At 41.3% G+C, this 19101-nt stretch overlaps 1 protein-coding gene across 1 annotated transcript in view; it reads right to left on the reverse strand.

The window, feature by feature from the left end:
• PPP2R5A (protein phosphatase 2 regulatory subunit B'alpha) overlaps positions 1–16469 on the reverse strand; it is a 42093-nt gene extending 25624 nt beyond the window's left edge. Inside the window, exons 1-2 of the mRNA XM_041413514.1 lie at positions 16101–16469; positions 15630–15856 (exon numbers count right to left, since the gene is read on the reverse strand). Coding sequence (XP_041269448.1) covers positions 15630–15780 — 151 coding nt within the window. The 5' untranslated portion in view covers positions 15781–15856; positions 16101–16469. The remainder of the gene's footprint in view (positions 1–15629; positions 15857–16100) is intronic.
• Between the last annotated feature and the right edge of the window lie 2632 nt (positions 16470–19101).

Here is a 19101-nt window from a genome sequence, read left to right on the forward strand (position 1 = left end):
AGTATAAATATAATTATCAGTTCACTCTGATAATGCCTGTTTCTCAGGTTTCCTACCAAAGCACCTTTCATTTAGTGGCTGGAACAACAACAGTCAACAGCAGGTTTAATATTCAGTTTAATATTATATTTAATATAAGATATTAATATCTGCTAGAATTGCTTCATTTCCATGAGCAAAAAGTAATTGCTGAAATGGACCGGCACGCCTCCACTGTAACCCATGCTGCTCGCAGCGCCCTGGAAACTCAGGCACCAGAACACTGCACTGTGTTCCCTTTCCCCACCTGACAGGTACCATCCTATTAGCTGAGCAGAACAGCTTCAGGGAGCTTTTGAACGAGCCAGCAATTGCTACTCCCTCATGAAGAACGATTCACACTTCTGCATGTCAGTTCTGCCATTTGAACCGTTTTTCTTATGAAGAAAAAACCTTGCAAGATGCTTATTTCACTCAGATAACTACAAAGACACCAATTGTTACACTCTGCAAAATAACGAACATCAGCTGTAAAAACATTTGTAAGTTACGTAACATTTCAGCTCAGATCTTCTAATATTCTACAGTGGATGGCATGAGTAAGTATTGTATCATAGCAACAAAGCAATAACAGTGACATGCTGAGGATAAAATCCAAAAAAGCCGAATTTAAGGAACCGACACAGGGAGGGCAGCTTTTTTTGTTGCTAGCCCCAAGCTGACAGCCAGACTAACACAGGAACCAAGCCTACTCTTATTTTCCCTCACTACAAACTCAACTATAGTTCGAGTTACAAAGGTCCACAAGTGAGGCCCAGATAATATAATACAGTTAGCTGATGATAAAATTTTTTTTAAAAAATTAAAAATGTAGTATCACTAAGCAAAATTTACTTAGAAGTTTCAAAAACCAGCACGTGAATACTTCTAACCATGGCTCAAACAGACTAAAGATCTCAGGTTAAAAGTCAGTAACTGGAATTCATACAAAATAATTAAATCACTTATTACCTTCCTAGGATACCAAATAAATTCCTGCATTAGCCACTTATGGTTAGACATCAGAGTAAAAGGGAATCTTTCCCCTGCCATGCATCAGCAGTCCATTTCATTAGCAACCTGATCTCTCGCAACTGCACATGTTTCCTCAAATGAAAAACCCGTCCATTAACCTATTTTGTTACTATTAAAACATCTGAAGTAAAACCAAAGGAAGTATCTTCCTCTAAGCACACATCCTTTTTTTGGACTTGCAAGGGCAAACACAATTATTTTATCAACTTATCTCTAGTCGTCTGCAAGAGAGGAAAATTATGTGCAACCATGGCAAAAATAAAGCAACAAGAAAGCCAGTTCTATTCTATCAGCACAATCGGTCTTCACATGCTCAATCCCTGCTTGACACATGGCACATTTGTCTCAGGAATGTTATGAAAGGTACCATGGGAACCACCAAGTGATTGAGTAAAATTTGTTTGTCATATAGGGCTCTTAACTTTTCAAAGCCTTGCCTTTATGCCAGCACAGTGAAAGCTAGACAACTTTATACCACAACAAAATCATATCACAATAGTTTATTCTAGTTCTAGGAATAAAACAAACTGTGCCACCATAACTGCAAAAATACTGGAGATTTTCGCTTTAGTAGTTGAACAACCCACAGCATGATTTTTAAACAAGCTTCAATCTAATGTTCTATGAAGATTTACATCGTACATGTGAAGTGTTATTCTTCAAATACCCTAAATACCATAAAGACCACAGAAGATCAGTTAGGTTCCAAATAGACAGTGGATGTCTCAATGAAACAACCCTGAATCAAGCATAATGATGGGAAATCCTGAAGACAAAAATTTAACATCCAGCACCAAAAGAATTATTGCAACTTATGATCCGCTTTAATCATGACTTGCCTCTGGTCATTTCCATCATAGATAGTAGACAGCTTGTACCTGATTAAAATACTTAATTTGATTGTTGCACTTCATAATACTTAAATTCTCCTCAGACTACTTGTACTGTTTACAAACCCCCACTCATTACAGACAGTAGGCATGATAATAAAGGACAAAAAGTAACAAGCAATTTGACTTGGAAATTCTTCCTAAGCAGAAGTTTTAAAACATTGAAATTGCGTGACTGTACAGATTTGTCTCTAAATCGAATGCTTTCAGACTCATAAGGCCATCAATGCAAATCTAAGCATGGAATATTGAGTTAAGAGACTAATCTTTCTAGGACAGGCCCAAGCAAAATATGGAAAGAAAAAGAATTCCCAAGAGCTACCTCAATGGTACATAAATGGAGACAAAAACACACTACAATGATGTTTTCCTACAATGTATTTATCTCTTACGTTTACAAGCATTCCTCCTGGAAGAAAAAGAAAGATAATTTTCCTTTCTCAACACAATTGTTTATCCAAGACCTTGAGTACAAAGCCAGAGAACCTGACATAAGCCTTGATTCATCAGCAGAAACCAGACTCCAAATCCACAACAACTCTCTCAACAACACAAATGGCAAGTTCCAAATTCATAGTTTTCCTGCCAATACAAAATAAACCCCCTCAAACATTTGCAAACTTTTTCCATTTATTTTAAAGTCTCACTAACTAAATATTTCCACTTTTTCCTGAAGCAGCTACTCCAGGAAGATGCAAAAGCCAGAGAAACAACCAAGAAGCTTCTGTCTGACAGCCTCTTAAAGCAGTCCACTACATAGCCCTTTCAGGCACTTAGAGGATAACAATATTACAGAATAAAGTAACACCTATCTCCTTAGAACTTGGTGACAATTCTACATAATTCCTTGACTAACTGAATGCATGAAGAGGATCATGTCACAATTATGCTGCATTCCACAGTGCAAAGTTTAGGATTTAGTCTCTGCTGCCTGGTTACACTTACTGCACTGTATTCAGCTCAGTGGTGGAGGGATCTGCTGGAGCAGGATGAAGCCTTAACACCGACATGGAGAGAGGAGCATGTGGACTATGAGACATCAAATCTCTGGGTTTGGTTTTGGGGCTTTTAATTTAAAGGAATTAATGTTTTTGTACAGCCTGCTCCTTTCAAAGACACCATTAGTCTGAAAAGGAGGTAGAGCGATAAACTCTGCCTCACTTACACAAACCAAGCACGGGGAGTTCCATTTGACATAATTTAATATTTGGTTTTGTCCCAGAGAGCTCTTGTGTGTATGATTGTTGTGATCTTTCCTAGCATCTGACTGTCAGTGCTGATGTTACAGGCATGGCAAAACAACGTCAGGAGATTTGGTTTTGCATCAACTGCAGTTTTGGTGCAACAGGGCACAGAGTGTTTCCAGGTTCTCAGAAACCTCCATCTGCAGCGTGACAGGCTGATAGAGATTGAGAGAGGTCTCTCTCTCTACTATCCCCTTTACCATTTACTCCTCCCTTCCCCTTCTCTGTTCCAGTCACATCCATCCATCAGCACTGGCTCTGGAACTTGTCAGGCTCTTCCTAAGCTGCTTTAACTCAATAACATGGTCATATTAGTGAGGTTAAATGGCTTCTGGAGGGGCCTGATGTGCATCAGCTCTGGCACAGGATTAGAGACAGGAGCAGCAGCTCTCTGCAGCGAGCTGCTAAGTTAGCTTACCATCTCCTCTGGAACCATACCACCCCAAGTATTGCGGCATGAGATAATGTATAGGTAAGATTTTTCAGTTAAGTTAGAGACTTTTGAGAATAATACATTTTGGATTTTGTGTTTGTTGTGAGATTTAGTTATTTTGGGGATTTTGTTTTGTTTTAAATCACTTTAAGCTCCTTCTTAAAGAAAAAATGCAGCCCCTGTATACTTGGTTGCCCAAGCCAAGTATACTTGGCTAGTAGTGTATAACATTCCCCAGTAACTCCATACACCCATAAGAGAAGCTCCCACAATTCCAGCTTTTGGCAGCTCAACAGCCCCATTGAAACTGGTGGGGCTACTCAGACGAGCTCTGTGCAGCACCACAGGCATCCAAGGAACTTTTCATCAGTATTTGCAGGTTTTCCACATTAAAAAAATATTTGTCACCCTAAAGAGCAAGCACTATTTTTTAGTAGACCAGGGCTGTAGGTTTCCCCTCTGCCCCCTCCAATCAAGATTACAAATAATGTATTTTCAAATTACCTGTTACCCCAAAATCTACAGCTGTTGCTAGAACTCCAGAAGGGGCTGAGTGAATTTTTCTCCATGTTGTCAGTAAACAGAATTCTGACTTTCCAGGACAGATAAGGGAGTCAGAACAACATTATGTATCCTAAAAGTTAAGCAGCTCCTTATTCAATAGTAAGTTTGCTCACTAGAGAAGGAGATTTGTAAGACAATGAAATAAAAATGCATTTTCAATAATAATTGAAAGGAAATTTATATTACGTATAGGAGATAAACAAAAACCAAACCAAAACGGACTTGGCACAGAATTACAAAGTTGGTCAATCCTGTCTAGGATCCAGGTGCTCACACTAACATTTAACCTCTTCATTTCAGAAATCAGGAGTGCAAAGGGGCAATCAAGATAACAAGCTGAGCTTCTCCTGTGCTTCCACTTTTAAGTAAACTACTCTGCAGATGGTCATCAGGCAAGATGTGCACACAGTGGCACCCTTCACAAGATAAATCTCCAGTCTCTTTTGAAATAGTAAGAAAAACAGAAATTTTGCTCATTGGAATAGTCTGAATTTAAAATTAATTCTGTGATACATGCCAGGGAAGGAAAAAAAAAAAAAAAGACAATCACATATTAGAAGTAAAGCTAGACAAGAATAACAATCAACAATTCCTTTTATTCACCTACAGCGCTGTGATTTAGAGAGTTAGTTACAAGAGTAGGCTACAGATAATTTTTAAGTCATTTAGTCAAAAGTACTCCTGGAAAGCTGTCTCCCACCCAGTAAGATATTGTTTGTTTAGAGTCGCATCTGCTGCTCCACGTGGCCAGCAGTTGACCTCAACAAATCAGTCCAGAAAATCTGAAAAGCCCACACTGATCTAACAACATCTGTCACAAATTCTGTGACACGGCTTCTTGCAATGATAATGAACTGCAAGTGTCTTATCTACATTGTTTCTACCTTCCATCTTCCAGGCTTTCTTATAACCTCATATAGTTAAGAGTCTCAAGCTACTACCATGTTAAATCCCTTGATTTTAATTAAGATTTGAGACAACCAAGAGACTTCAGAGAATAAGAAAGTACTAAAACATGTCACTGAAATGCTTTTGTATTAATAGCCCTATTTCTTACTGTTTAATTACAGAAGACAACAAGCTGTTAAGATGCAACAAGTAATACACATTATCCTCTTGGTCCTTAGAGTCTAGTAACTGGGCCTGCCACAATTCACCTTATTTCTACCACACTTTCTAAAAAAAGAAAAATTAAAGGCCCGTTGATTCTTTAAACGAATAAAAACTCACCAAGCATACCAATCACTGGAACAGGAACAAAAAACACCCTAAAGTCACCCTTAACAAAATGTACAAGTTTAACAATAGAAAGGTTACCTCAAGAACATGCCAGCAGTTCAGAATCTAGCTAAAATTAAGTTCCATGGAACAACAACAAGGAAAAGCAGGGGAAAAAATTGTCCAGTGGACTGACACAGTTGAATCAGTGTTGCTTCTGAAAGTACTGAGCTGTTGAGGAATTTGCACATGGCTAACCACATGAAGTTTTGTTCACAGCAAAACTATTTATTAGAAAAGGCAAAGAAGTTTCACTTCTTACACAGGTGAACTGTTATATTTTCAAAAAACAATTAACCCCCCACTGCTCTTGTACTTGCTGTCAACATTTAAAACCCATAAAGCAGTTTTAGTGACTGATCATATGGCAGGGTAAGCCTTTTTTGAATATACCCAGAGCCTCTAAAAAATGCCTCTTTAAGGAAGAGACTTCTAAATTTAAGGGTGATATATTCTACTGTGGAATCCATACACATAGCCAGGTCATTCAGCCAGGAAGAGAGAGTAATTAATTTTTTGAATGGGAAATTGTTTCTCAGAAGATGTTCATATGGGATAGATGGCACCTTTAACTTAAAATTACAGAAATTGATACACAGGCCCAAGAATTGAAACTGCTTCCCCAAACAGAAAAGACAGATCCTAAACAGCTTTTTAAATATTGAAATGCAACAAAGGATTTTGTTATAGTAAAATAGAGATGCTTTCAAGTCCTCCTAACAAGAGGGCAAATAAATACCAAGGTAAAGCCCTGTCTATGTAAACAGGTAATTTCTTTAAAATCTAAGTCAGGTTACACTGAACGAGCCACAAGGTGAAAGTATCCAGAGATGCTGCACAAGCAACTTGTTACTCCAGGTAATTCACTCTTGTGCCACGAAAATTAGCCACCAACAAAACCCAAAGGACTACAGAAATGGAAGGACACTACAGACCAAGCTTCTGAGAGTGTCAAATCAAAAAGATCAGAAAGGACAACTGGTATGATGCTCCATGTTCCCAAATTATGACCTTATTTACACTTTTCCACAAATAGAAGCACTTGCCATTACAGAAACACTATTTATCAAAGTGTAATGGTTCAGCAAAATACTGGATTTTCACATGTAATTTTGAATATGCAATAAAGCCCTTGAGGGTGTGACAAGGATGAGGGTGTGAGGGTGTCACATCTACCCTGCTAAGAATTAAAAAGAATAATCTGAGCAGCTCTGCTCCCTATTGTGCCCCCCCAACAGCTGTAGTGCTTTGCACAAATTTTACCAGGGCACACAGACAGCTGAGAAGCAGGTGACAAAGTTGTGTGCCACATAGGCTCAGTAAAAATTTCAGCTTAATACCCATTATCTAGGACTGCATTAATAACACTTTCAATTCACAAACACTTTCCCTGAATGAAACAAATTGATTTGTGCCTTATAAGTCTGAAGGGACAGCAACTGTATTTACAAGTTAAGTTCCCTTTACTTTAGGTCAGCTTCAAAACTCCTGTCTGACTGACATTATGGTAGTTTGTAAGAATGAGTGGTAATTATGAAGCATGCCTTAAGTTAATCTGTGTTCCATACTACTAACAGATTAAAAATCTATTAATTTCCCTATAATTTCCTCACCATATCTAAGTATAAAATTAATTTTGAGTAAGATTATGAAGTTGCTCCAGTTTGATACCACACAAGAACATGCAAGTCACACAAATCAAGTTTGCTCATTTTCCAGAAACTGAAGAAAGCACTAATATTGTTGTGTGAAAATCAGTCTAAGTGAAATATAAAAATATCCTTTATTGAAACTAAGGGTAGCAATTGAACACAATTTAACAGAAGTACAGAAACTTATTTTGTAATTAATTTAGCCCTTAGCTTTTAAATGTGAAGGAGATGCATAGAGGAGTAACTTAATATGAAATGTGTGCCAGAGGAAACAGCCAATCTAACTTTCCAAAACACAAGGAAAACCCAACTCTTCCTTTGAATTCCTGTGTAAATCTGTGTGGAAGTTAAAAGCACTGGATTAACTCCTTGGATGAATACATAGTTCACAAATTGGCTAAACAAGTGTTTCTTACTTTTCAAAGTCTTCTCAGATCAATAAGGAGACACTTTATGTTGCAGTAGCAAGAACTATGATTAAGTCGGACAGGGAACACAGGTGAAATCCTAGTAGTGCTGCATTCAGTGAACAACCTGAACAAGAACAGATCATCCTGAGCAGACAAATAGCAAACATTCTGGGATCTCTTCGCTAAATTTAAGTGAAGTAGACGTTTAGCCTCATAAATAAAAGGTTGAGATAATTTTTTTCATCAATTTCAAGCATACTTGAACAGTTACACTCTTTCTACCAAGAACTCTAAATATGAAGTGTTCAGTAATGAGGGAACCTGCACTTCAATCCTCTCCCATTTGGCAAAATCTCTTGGCTATTTTTAAACTCAATTTACATCATTTTGATGTATTTGGTTTATTTTGATCCTGCTTCCTACTCTTAAGGGAAAATGAACAAATATGTATTACCAAACCCTGTCCTTCCTAACTTTACCGTGGGACCAAGCCCATGTCTCTCAAGAGGGTGGCGATACAGCTTCATTATTCTTCTCAAAACAAGAACTGCTTTCCTAAAGAATCCAACTATGCTGAAATGCACAAGTTTGTTTCCCATATATAATTCAAGACCTAAGCTCAGCACTCACTATTTGTTACTTTTACATAGACAGGGAACCAAAATTTTGCTGCTTAACAAAACTTCAATCTTGTATGTATGTCATATTTCAAGCATAGAATTTGTAATGGAACATATGGTACACTTTTCAAAAGTTTTACACAATTACACTAAATCAGAACCTTTTTAAAAAAGCCCACTTTCCCACCCATACTCTCCCAGACAATTTTACTTGGGATGAAATTAATAAAATAAAAACTGTGTCTCTGTATTTTGAAGGACCTAGCATCTACAGAAATAAACCTATTAAATCACTTCTAAAAGCTCACTTGTTTATGCAGTGGTGCACTCTGCTAATCCTTTAATACAGCTACAGTAGAAATGAAGCTGTTTCCCCCTTCATATTTAGAGACACTGCTGTGACTTTTTATTCCTGATCATTTTCAGATCAGCCTTACTGCCCCATGCTATACTGTCCTCCTCTAAACTTGTTCAACCCACCTCCTCTTTCAGTTCTGACAAAATCCACAGTGCCACTTTCATTATCTGTCACCCACAGCTTGCCAACTCTCCAAGCATGTGATGGTCTCAGATACAAACTTCTAATCAGTCATTTGAAACCTGTATAGTATGTGGAAAGCTTTTCTCCTATTGTAGGGAATAACTTCATCTCTTAAATTCTTAAGTGTTTAAAAAAAATGATTTACTAGAAATAAAACATCTTCCTTTCGCAGCATTGTTCTTGAATAGACATGCACAAATATAATTTTTGCTGTTATTCTCACCTCAACGTCCCAACTCCACAGCAAAATTTGTATTTCTCTTCTGAATCCTATCATATCAACAAAGCTGACAAAACCCATCAATTCCACCACAGCTTTGCTTGCTAAGATCAAGATAAACAATGGAAAAGATATGAAACTTCAGATGAGAATGAGACAGAAATCTTTTCTCAACAGTAAAGGCAGTGCAACAGCACCATTTTTATTTTTTAATCTACAGCCCTTTTTTTTTCCACCATATCCATTGCAGCAGTACCTGCTACTCTTTTAGCAGGGTATAGGTCTGCTGAATTCTGATCAGACTACTGCTTGTTCCCATAGCCTCCATGCCCTTAAAATACTGAGGGCCTAGTATCCTGCATTTACATTTCACCAGCCTTTCCCAGCTTCACTTCCCACCCCCAAATGTACAGTTATGCACGCCTGAATTTTAAATTCTCAAGATAAAAACCTCTCATTTGATGAGCCAGCTAATCTGCAATCAATTCCTGATGTGCAGAAGAAAAACCCTAAGCCTGTGAAGTTTCAGGAAGATCACGGGAATCAGGAAGATCACGGGAATCAAAATCCACGGCTGCAATGAAAAGTTACAAAGAAATTAGAAGAGAACATGTTAAGAAATATTTCCAGAAAGCTTCACAGCCAACAGGAGTGTTGAGACTCCAAACACTGAGCTCCCTGCAGCCACGGGAGAGGAGATGGTGTCTGCCCTCTCTTCCTACTTAAGCTTTTCCATCACCTCAGCAGTTCCACACCATGTCTTCACCTGTAATGTACTCCTGGGCTCTCGCTTGTAGAAAATGACAGGTTTTGCCTACACTTGCTGTCTAACTTTGCCTACTGCTGTCCTAGCAGTACTGCAGACAAGAAGCCCAAAGAAAGCCACACAGAGCAGCCTCCCAGAGCATGAAAGATGGGAGAAGCACAGCAGATCCTGAAGGAGCTCTATGTACCAGCTTGGTAAATACCAACTCATCAGTCCTGCTACTGAGCTACAACAGCTACAATTGGACCAAACAAGAATTTGGACCACATGAGATTCATTTGCATTAAGAACCACGTGCTAAGCTCCAAAATATAGCAAACATTAAACCTCAACACAATTCATGGTTTGTTTTCTTTTTAATATTGACACTATACAATTTATCTTTTCTCTAGTGTTCAAAGTAGTTTGAATTGGTTTTGCTGAAACTAAGAAAATTAGCCTGAGGAAGTGTTGCAAATAAAACTGTCCATACTTGGCATGGAAAACTTCAGTCCAAACAGTTCAGCAATGTTGTGAGCAGCTGAGAATAAGGTCTTGTGGAAGAAAACTGAAGGCAACCTTAACTATGATGAACTCTGCTTTCAAGTCAGAAACAAGATGCCATGAAATAGGCATCTTGGAGAAAACATTATTCACTGGCCACAAATTCAGCAAAAGTTGAGAGAAACTAGTTCAGTACTTATCTGATGGAATCAATGATTCAGACTTTAAAAAGAAGCTGTCACCATCCAGTTTCTAGTAGAGCATTTTGCCAAGGGAGTCTTCTAAAACAGGTGGTATTTATTACCTATTAATCCAGTCGGGCTGCAGCTCCAACCCTCCAAATCCACGTGCTGCTAAAAGCCATAATTTTAACCTGCTAGATTAAAACAAGGGTCAGGACAACAAGGGTACAGAAGCTAAATTTTACAGCCTTCACAATGGAAGTGTCTTTTTTTCATCAGAACATAACACATATCACCTCTGTGCTTTAAAACAATATTAATCTGTCCAGAACTGTTGATATGACACCTTTTCAAAATCACTGAATGATTTTAAGATAGACAGACCCCTCAAATCTATAGATTGAAGTATTCTCTTGATCAGATAGCCTGCAGCAATAACTAATTCCATCTGTATTTCCTACAGCAACTAACATTAAATTCAGCACCTGCAAAACTACTGTCTGACTAAACCAGAAAGCAATGAATATGGAAAAAGAAATCTGATACTAAGCTGGCACACGGAAGATGTGAAAGATTGAAATAGAAAAGTTCATGTGAAGACAGTCAATAGGCTCTATATTTAGGAGTTGCTTTTGATGGGAGTATATTCTAAGACAAAAAATTCAAGTCTACGGATAAAAAGGTCAATTTATTAAGAATAAAAACCAAAATGTTCCACTCCATAAACTAGGAACAGTTCCTTAATATAGAAAAAAATTCAAACAGCTCATTTTTCATGGAACTACTACAGCTTTTTCATCTGTTGTAGCTTGTTTATTTCTCAAGACTGTAACTTCACTAAAAAGGAAGTTTTGACTACTTCATGGTACGTCCTGCTGAGATTATAGTAAGAGGTAAACATAAATTCCTCACAGAACATCCTCATTCTTCATCTGAATTAAAGATTCTCACTTTTAAGGAAAAACTCATCTAAGATGACTACAGTTGCAAGGGATGTTGAATACAAAAGGTGGAGGATGGGGGACTATAGAAGAGGAAATAACAATGAATCATGAGGGACACAAAAACACAAGTGCAAATCTGAGAGAGAAAACTGTCCTTTCACTTATAAATATTTATTAAGGCTGTACTAAAAGTAAACCATTCTAAAACTTTTGAAGCTCATTTTCCCTTGGGGAGCAAAGACAACTTAATATGACAAGAAAATTCCTCTCAGCTGTTTTTAATTCCACTTTTTTATGTCACTCTGAAGCACACACTATGTGACTCAAAAGCATTCAAAGTGTGAGGCTTGAACTGATCCTCAGATTTAATAACATTAAAATTTTACCTATCAGCAAGGTTACCAGGCCTCTCTGCAACATTCCCACAAAAACTTAGCTTGAAAACAGCAACCAGTTTTCAGCCAAAGCCAAGCTCTCTCTCAAGGGTTTAAGTAAAGAAAATAACCAGAGTTAACACCTATTTTACACCTTGTATTTGAATGCTGACACTGCACACTGGGAGATCTTCTTAATGTCTTCTCATTCCAGAACACTCCTCCTCTGCAACTCTCAGCCCCACAGAGATCCCTCCAACTATTGCTAGTCCATGCTGAAAGGTTATTGGAACACTTTCCAATTCTTCTCTTGTGAGGGTAAGAGGCATCAGGAAACGTTTATTCTTTCCAGCTGCAGTTGACATGTTTGGTACGTAGAAGAAAAAAAAAAATCTATTTGCTTTACAACCTGACAGGCCATATTAACTGTACTAAATAAAAGCAACAAGTTGTGTTTTATATTTACCACTTTCCACCTGCATTTCTACATGCTGCTTCAACTAAAAGTGACAGAGACAAGCATGCACACAACTCCTGGAGAGAGTCAGATCAGGTTCCAAGGTCAAGTTGCATCTTGTTTTCAAAAATGAAGGTAACTGCCATGTTCTATTGCAGTCTCTCAAAACAATCTCCTATTGGGACAAAATTACCACTTCTTAAGACAACAAAAATAATACTCTTTGCTAGATTTCTTTAAAAGCAACACTCTCAGAATTGTCCATGAAATTACAAAGTCCTGCTGTGTTCCAGCACATTGCTTTGTCTGAAGATTCTTCAAAGTCCTTTTATTATGCAAACTTTAGGTAACAAAATGAAAAGAAGGTTGTTTAATCACCCCCCAATCCCTTTTTCTTTTAAATATAATCAGTGTGTCCTCAGTATTTCTTATTCAGTTGCTAAATTATACAGTAAGATGGACACTGTCCTAAATAAAAATGCTTTAGGAAATCTCCTAAATTAACTGAAGAACAAATTACTAAATTATTTTGAGTATTCTGCCATCAGTCAGGTTTTGCTGAACTTTCACTTACACAAGATAGATATCATCACACCCAAAGATAAGCTGAATGTTAATCACAACACAGTCTTACCATTCCTCCTCTCCATCTCACTCCTCCAAAAACACCTCTGAAGGGAAGAGTTCCTCCTACTGGGGACTGTTACTTGCTAGTAAGAGATGTGATGTATCACTGATAGAAGAAATAAACAGCCAAAGCACAGAATTTTGGTAATTCAGAGCAGAAATACATATTTTTAAGATTATCTGTCTAAAGGCTTTGAAACAATACAACTCTGAAAGTGTGTCTCACCATGTGAGTTGGCCATTCCAGTGGAGAACAAAACAGCCCCTATAGAAAAGGAAAAATCGCACAACACTCTCTACCGAAAAAGGTACTTTCTAAAGTGATGGGTAATTTCTATTGTTCTTCTGGAACATCTCTCCTTCCAGTAAAATAGATGCAAGTGTTTTAGGCCAGTCTGGTAAACCTACTGGGGAGTTTTAAAATACTGTTTATACTTATTTTAGAATATTATCACTTAGAAGCAATGAAACAAGACAATACCTCTAAACAACATTAAATATTTCACAGCAGCATACCAAACTGCTTTTTCATCTAAAAATATTCCATTTTCCCCCAATACAGGTTTAATATACCTCAGGTTTAACATTTGAAAAGGTCTGTAAAAGTAAAAACTTATTCTAATTACTAAGTGTATGCTGAGCACCCACAGGCATCACTAAAATTACTGTATTTTCCTTTTCCAGCCCATCCCTGGGAATTTTGGCTCATGATTCTGTAGATGATACTACACTGGCAGTATCAAAACTATTGCTGAATTCCATATCATCTTTCAAGAATAAAGCAAAGATTTATCTTCCCAAGACACATGTGATTAGAACAAATAGTTGTATTAAACAATCCATTTGTAGAGAGAGCAAACTCCTTCTAGAGCCTTTTTTGGTTTCAGGGGCAAGGAAGGTTTAAGAGGAAAAGGGAAAGAGGGAGCATTATGAAAAGAAACCATCCCATGCCCACAGCTATGTTCAGGACAAATCTAACATCACAAACCTAAGGCACAAAAACAAGCAAAAGGAGTGCTGCTTGACTTTCTGCAAGCTGGCTATTTGGGACACTACAGCTCATAAAAGTATATTTTACCCACAATTTCTGTTCTCAAGTAGGTCTCCAAGGCAAGACTTCACATCTGAATTATAAGCATAAAGACTGAAGAGCTTTTCCTTTAAGAACTTAAGGCAATAAGGCGATTCAAACTACTATAAAACCCTGCATAACTGTAGAAATTCCTCTGCTGGTTTGTGGCTTCAAATTTCCAAACATCTGAGCGGCTGATGCCATGCATAATTTCTCTGTGTTACAAGTAAAAAGCTGTAAAACCACTCTCACAAAACTACGAGACTTAATAATGCAGAGTTAAAAATTTAATATTAAAGTCCCAGCTCAGCAAAGAATGTAAACTTGAACATTTTGCTGATTTAAGCTGGAATTGCTCCCTGCATAACACACGTATGTTTAACTGTTTGCTGGACCAGGACTCAAACTTTCTGAAGTCTGCCACCTATGCGCAGCATTTACACAGGGCCTTTACAAACTCTCAAGTGTGGTTTCTCAAACTCAGCTCTGATGAAAATGTATTGACTAAAGAGCATGGAAACAGCAGAAACTGAATCTTGATTTCAAATAAATTATCCAGGTTATCAATCCCTCATATCAAAGCAGTGGACCAAGACAGGAGCCAACTTTCATAGAGGAAGGAAAGCCCAAACCCCTGCTGTTGTTAAAACTAACACCAAAAACCACTGCAAAAAAACATGTTAAAAACAAACAAACAACCCTGCCCTTGTTACTCCCCTGCCTAAGCTTATTTCTAGTCAGTAACATTTCTGCTAAGAGCCAGATTTATGATTCATGTACATCTGTCACTCAAAGAGCAGGAAAACGTGACAGCCTTGAAATACTAGAGACATGATTGTAAATGCCATAAAAATCAAACTGAAAAAAACCAAAAACAACTTAGTACCTAGGAATATTTTTAAGTTTGCTATATCTTATTCAGATTTTGGATATTTGCTGCAAATCAGATTTTTTTTTTCCACCATCATATGATGCAGCTACAAAAGCCTTAAGACGTTAAAGCCAGTGGAAGCAAAATTAACATGCTAGGTCACGTTAAGGCAATCGCTCTCCCTTATTTTTCAAGTCTCTGACAAATGCTTTAATAACAAGTTTTGTATTCCCTCTCCAACATTTCCTACTCATAATTTTAAAAATACACAGAAATGTATTCTAATGTTCAACGACGTAGAAGGTTGCAATGAACTTCGTTTCTGTGACCTAATGAACTGAGCCTTCTCAAATTTTTGTGGCAACACAGGGGATAAAACCTTCACTGCCTGTTTTCTGTTTCAGCAATGCCAGCATCCAGATTTTTCATTCACTTGAGAGTGTCTCCACACAGCACTGTGCTGGAGGAAGCTCCTGGAGAGCAGCAAAACGTCGTTCCAACACCGTCCGGGAGCGGTGCGAAAGCACGGAGCAGCCGAAGGCGGACTCTCCCCGGTAACTCAGGATGCCATGCCACGGGCAGAGCTCCCCTTCGCAAAACCCTCCGTGGGAGGAGCCACTGCCCGCTCCCAGGTTCTAGCGCTCAACTACTGCCTGCACGCCTGAACTCAACTTATCGGCTACATTTTCCTCAGTAAGACCTTAAAACACATGCGAACCAACCAGAAAAGGGGGGTGGCGAGTTAGTGGAGTCAGCGCCCGGGACAGCGGCGCTGGTTTGTGAGAGCGGAGGAGGAATTCCTGCCGCGGGTCCCTACCTGGAAAGCACCGAGGGCAGGGGAGGACACGGCTAAAGGGCAGAGGGCGCGGGGCAGGGGCCGAGCCAGGGCAGGCTGTGTGGGCAGCGGCACCTGCAGCCGGAGGGGAGGGCGGGAGGGCCGGCTCGTACCTTTGAGCTGGGGCAGCGGCGAGAGCTCCACCGGGCTGCCCTGGCTGCGGAACTGCGAGGAGCCCTGCGAGCGCTTCTGCCTCTGCGCCTTGCGCACCGATTTCCGTGTGAAGCCATCCACCTTCTCCGCGGCAGAGATGGCCGCCGACATGGCTGGGCGGCGGGTCGGCTCTCCACGAGCATATATTGCACCGGAGGGAGAAGCGGGCGGGCAAAAAACAAAGGAGCTTTAAAAAAAAAAATTTAAAAAAAATTAAAAACCAAAAAAAAACACCACCAAAAACGAAGTCCTGGCTGCCCTCACACACCGCACCGACGAGGAGAGGAGCGGAGCGGGCTCTGCCGGGCGCTGGGGAGGCTCCCGGGTCGCTCCTCAGTTCCTGCTTCCCTCGCCGCTTCCTCCCCGCGCGGAGCCGGCGGGGGAGCGGAAGGGGGGAGGAGGAGGAGGAAAGGGAAAACAAACAAACAAACCCAAAGACAACTTTGCCCGGCGGGGCGGGGGCGGGCGAGCGCCAAACTTTCCCTCCTGGGGTCCCGCTGTCCTCAGGGCAGGCGCGGCGCGACCCGCCGCGGGACGGGCTCGGCGGCGCCGCTGCCCCGCTCCCGCTTCGTTCGCTCCGCGTCCCCTTCAGTCGAGCCCGCTGTCATCAGCCGGACTCGCCCCTAGGCTTCAGACGCTCGCTTCCACGCGCCCCTTGTCCGCCTTCAGCCGCTCCCGGGCGCTCCCCGCGCCTCTGCCGTCATCCCGCCTGGTCGCGCTCCGCCGGGGGCCGCCGCGCGTGGCGCCACCAGAACCCCGGAGCCGCCGGGCAGCGGCCGCGCAACTTGGCGGAGCGAGCGGAGTTGAGCACTGGGAGGGGGGAGAGGCGGGGCGGGGGCGGTGGCAGCGGCCGCGGTTGGCGGCGAGAGGTGATTGACGGCCCAGAGTGACCAATGGAGAGAGAGGAGCGCGGAACGCCCCCCGCTCCGCCCGCGGCGGCCTGGGGAGAACGCGGGAGTTGGGCCGCGCGCCGGGGAGCAGATGATTGACAGCCGGCTCTTCCAACCGGAGGCGGAGGAGGCGGAGGAGGCGGGGCGGACGGGGTTTCCCGGCGCGGGGAAGGGGAAGGGGCGGGATGGAGGGCGGGGCGCGCGCCGGCCAATCCCGCGGCGGGGAGGGAAGCGGCGCAGCGGGCACGGCGGGTCCCGCGGCCTCGGGAGCGCGCCCGGGGATTCCGCTCGCAGGGACGCCGCCGGGAGGGTGCTTGACCGGGAGCGCCGGGCGTCGCGGCAGCGCGCGGTGCGCTCCCAAGAGCATCTCCGTGCCGTCTCCCCACTGCTTCCGACTTTTTTGTTTTTTGTCTCACCCTCCCCACGCCTCAGCTTTTTATGTCTCCTTTCCGGCCTCGCTGCACTCGGCTGTTTGTCGGTCGGCGCGGCCGCGGTGTTTTTCCTCCCAGGCTGCTGTCGCGGGCTGGAGGCGCGGCGTTCCCTGAGCCGAGCGCGTGCTGGCTTCCCGGGATGGATGCGCACGGAGGAGCCGATCGCGCTGCTCTGCGCGCGGCGGGCTCGGGCTGCAGCCTGGCCGGGACAAGGAGATTGTGACAGCCGCAGCGCGCCAAAGCCACGACTGTGTGTGCGCTACGGGGCTGCACTGAAGCGCTGTCCCATTCCCATATCCAGTTCCCCCCTCCCCCGTTCGGAACTGCTAACACGTGGGATGCCTTACCTTAGAGCGGTTCACGTAGAGCTAAGTTCTAAGCACGTCAGCACATTTCTTTTTACTATATAGGTTTGAATACCAATTCAGCAAATAAGTATTTGTAGTATTTTAAGCACACACTCAAGTTTCAGTAGCTGTAGTAGGGCATAAATACAGTAAGAACGCCATAAAGGTTTGTAAAATGCCTTCATGACATGAGTTGGACTTTAATCTTTGTGTGAATAAATCATAAATCAAAAGCCAAATGATTATAGCTTTATGTGAATATAAAAGACTTAAGAGTGTGAAAGCCTGTTCGGTAGAAACTGCTCCCTCTGTTTCCTTCTGTCTCTTTTCATCTTCCTTTCCTCTGTCAACAGTCTCTAACTTGTGCACTTCTCATCTTTTTTGCTTTTGGTGAAATAATCTTTAGTAGAGAGAGGGGGTATGGGCCATTCACTTAGGAGTTGGACTCAATGATCCTTGTGGGTCTTTTCTGGCTCAGAATATTCTATCACCCCTACCTGCTGAGCTGAGCTCAGAGAATCCTTTTCTGTACACTTTAGATTCAATTCTCAGTAGAACATATCTAGAAATTATAGGTACTAGTGTAATCATTCTTGTAGGTGTTGTAGACTTTTCATTTAAATTCTTTATATTACAAAATCCATTTTACAGACAAGATAGCAGTCTTTAGGCACTTTAGGCACTTTAAACTGCCAGTTCCTGTATTGATTGCAGTAAAGGAGATCCTTGAATTCCTTACCTGGTTAATTCTCACTTCACTTCAAGGCCCACAGCTCTTCTTGAGAGATCACTGGGGCCCAGCCCCTGTATCGGTGTGTTCCTCTGTTCCTGCCTGCCCTCCAACAGCTGTCATTTTCTTCTGCACCCATTTTTAGAAACTGACACTGCCCAGCATGCCCTGGGTACTGTTTATTGGCAACTCGAGCCCTGCTGCCAGATCCTAGGGTAAAAGAGTCTACCTTAGAGGTTCATCAGTATTTCAGAGTTTGTTAAGGAAGCTTTATGCAAGTTCTCATTAATGTGAATTTTTTTTTCTGAGGTTTAAAATGTTTTCCCCAAGGTTTCTTAGACTTAGAAGTGCTTTTTGAAAATGTGCTGTAAAAAATCTGTCGGCAGTTGAAATTCATGACGCCAAGACCTCCTTGCAATGATGGGATTTTCATATTGAATACACTGAAAGATATTTTCAGACTGCATCTTCATGTATCATTTGTAAAAGAAACATTGGTGAAATCGGAGTCAGCTACACAAAACAAAACATTTATTCTTTCAAATAAATGAGGAGTACTTTTAGCCACTGAGTGTTCTTTAGCCTTTTTAATATAACTCTTCTGTTTAAAAAAAGAATGAGCAGCATCTCTGGTGACCAGCTATGGTTTCCCAAACTGAAATGGTAATGTTTGCTTTAAGTTACACTTAAAGTCAGTGGAATTACATCAATGTATGAAATCGTTGGAACATACAGGCCTGCTGGACTGGGGTATTTGGAGATAAAAAATGAAAGCAAGAGCTGTGAGTGGCAGTCTGAAATAACTGTGTTTGAGAGGGCTGGAGATTGCCCTTCCCTGCTTTCTGCTTCCTACACAGCTGTTGGAGCTGCTCTGAGTCAGCTTCTGAAGCCCCTGGTTTTCAGAGTGTATTTAAAGGCACACAGGACCATGCCAGGTTACAAGCTGCTGGCTCCAGATTCAATTCATCAAAGTCCACGGTGTCCACAGAGAATGTTGTGAATAGTAATTTTATGCCAAGTTATTCCCACTCCTA

This window comes from Onychostruthus taczanowskii, unplaced genomic scaffold (assembly GCF_017590055.1).
Source record: "Onychostruthus taczanowskii isolate IOZ18803 unplaced genomic scaffold, ASM1759005v1 scaffold42, whole genome shotgun sequence".
NCBI lineage: Eukaryota > Metazoa > Chordata > Aves > Passeriformes > Passeridae > Onychostruthus > Onychostruthus taczanowskii.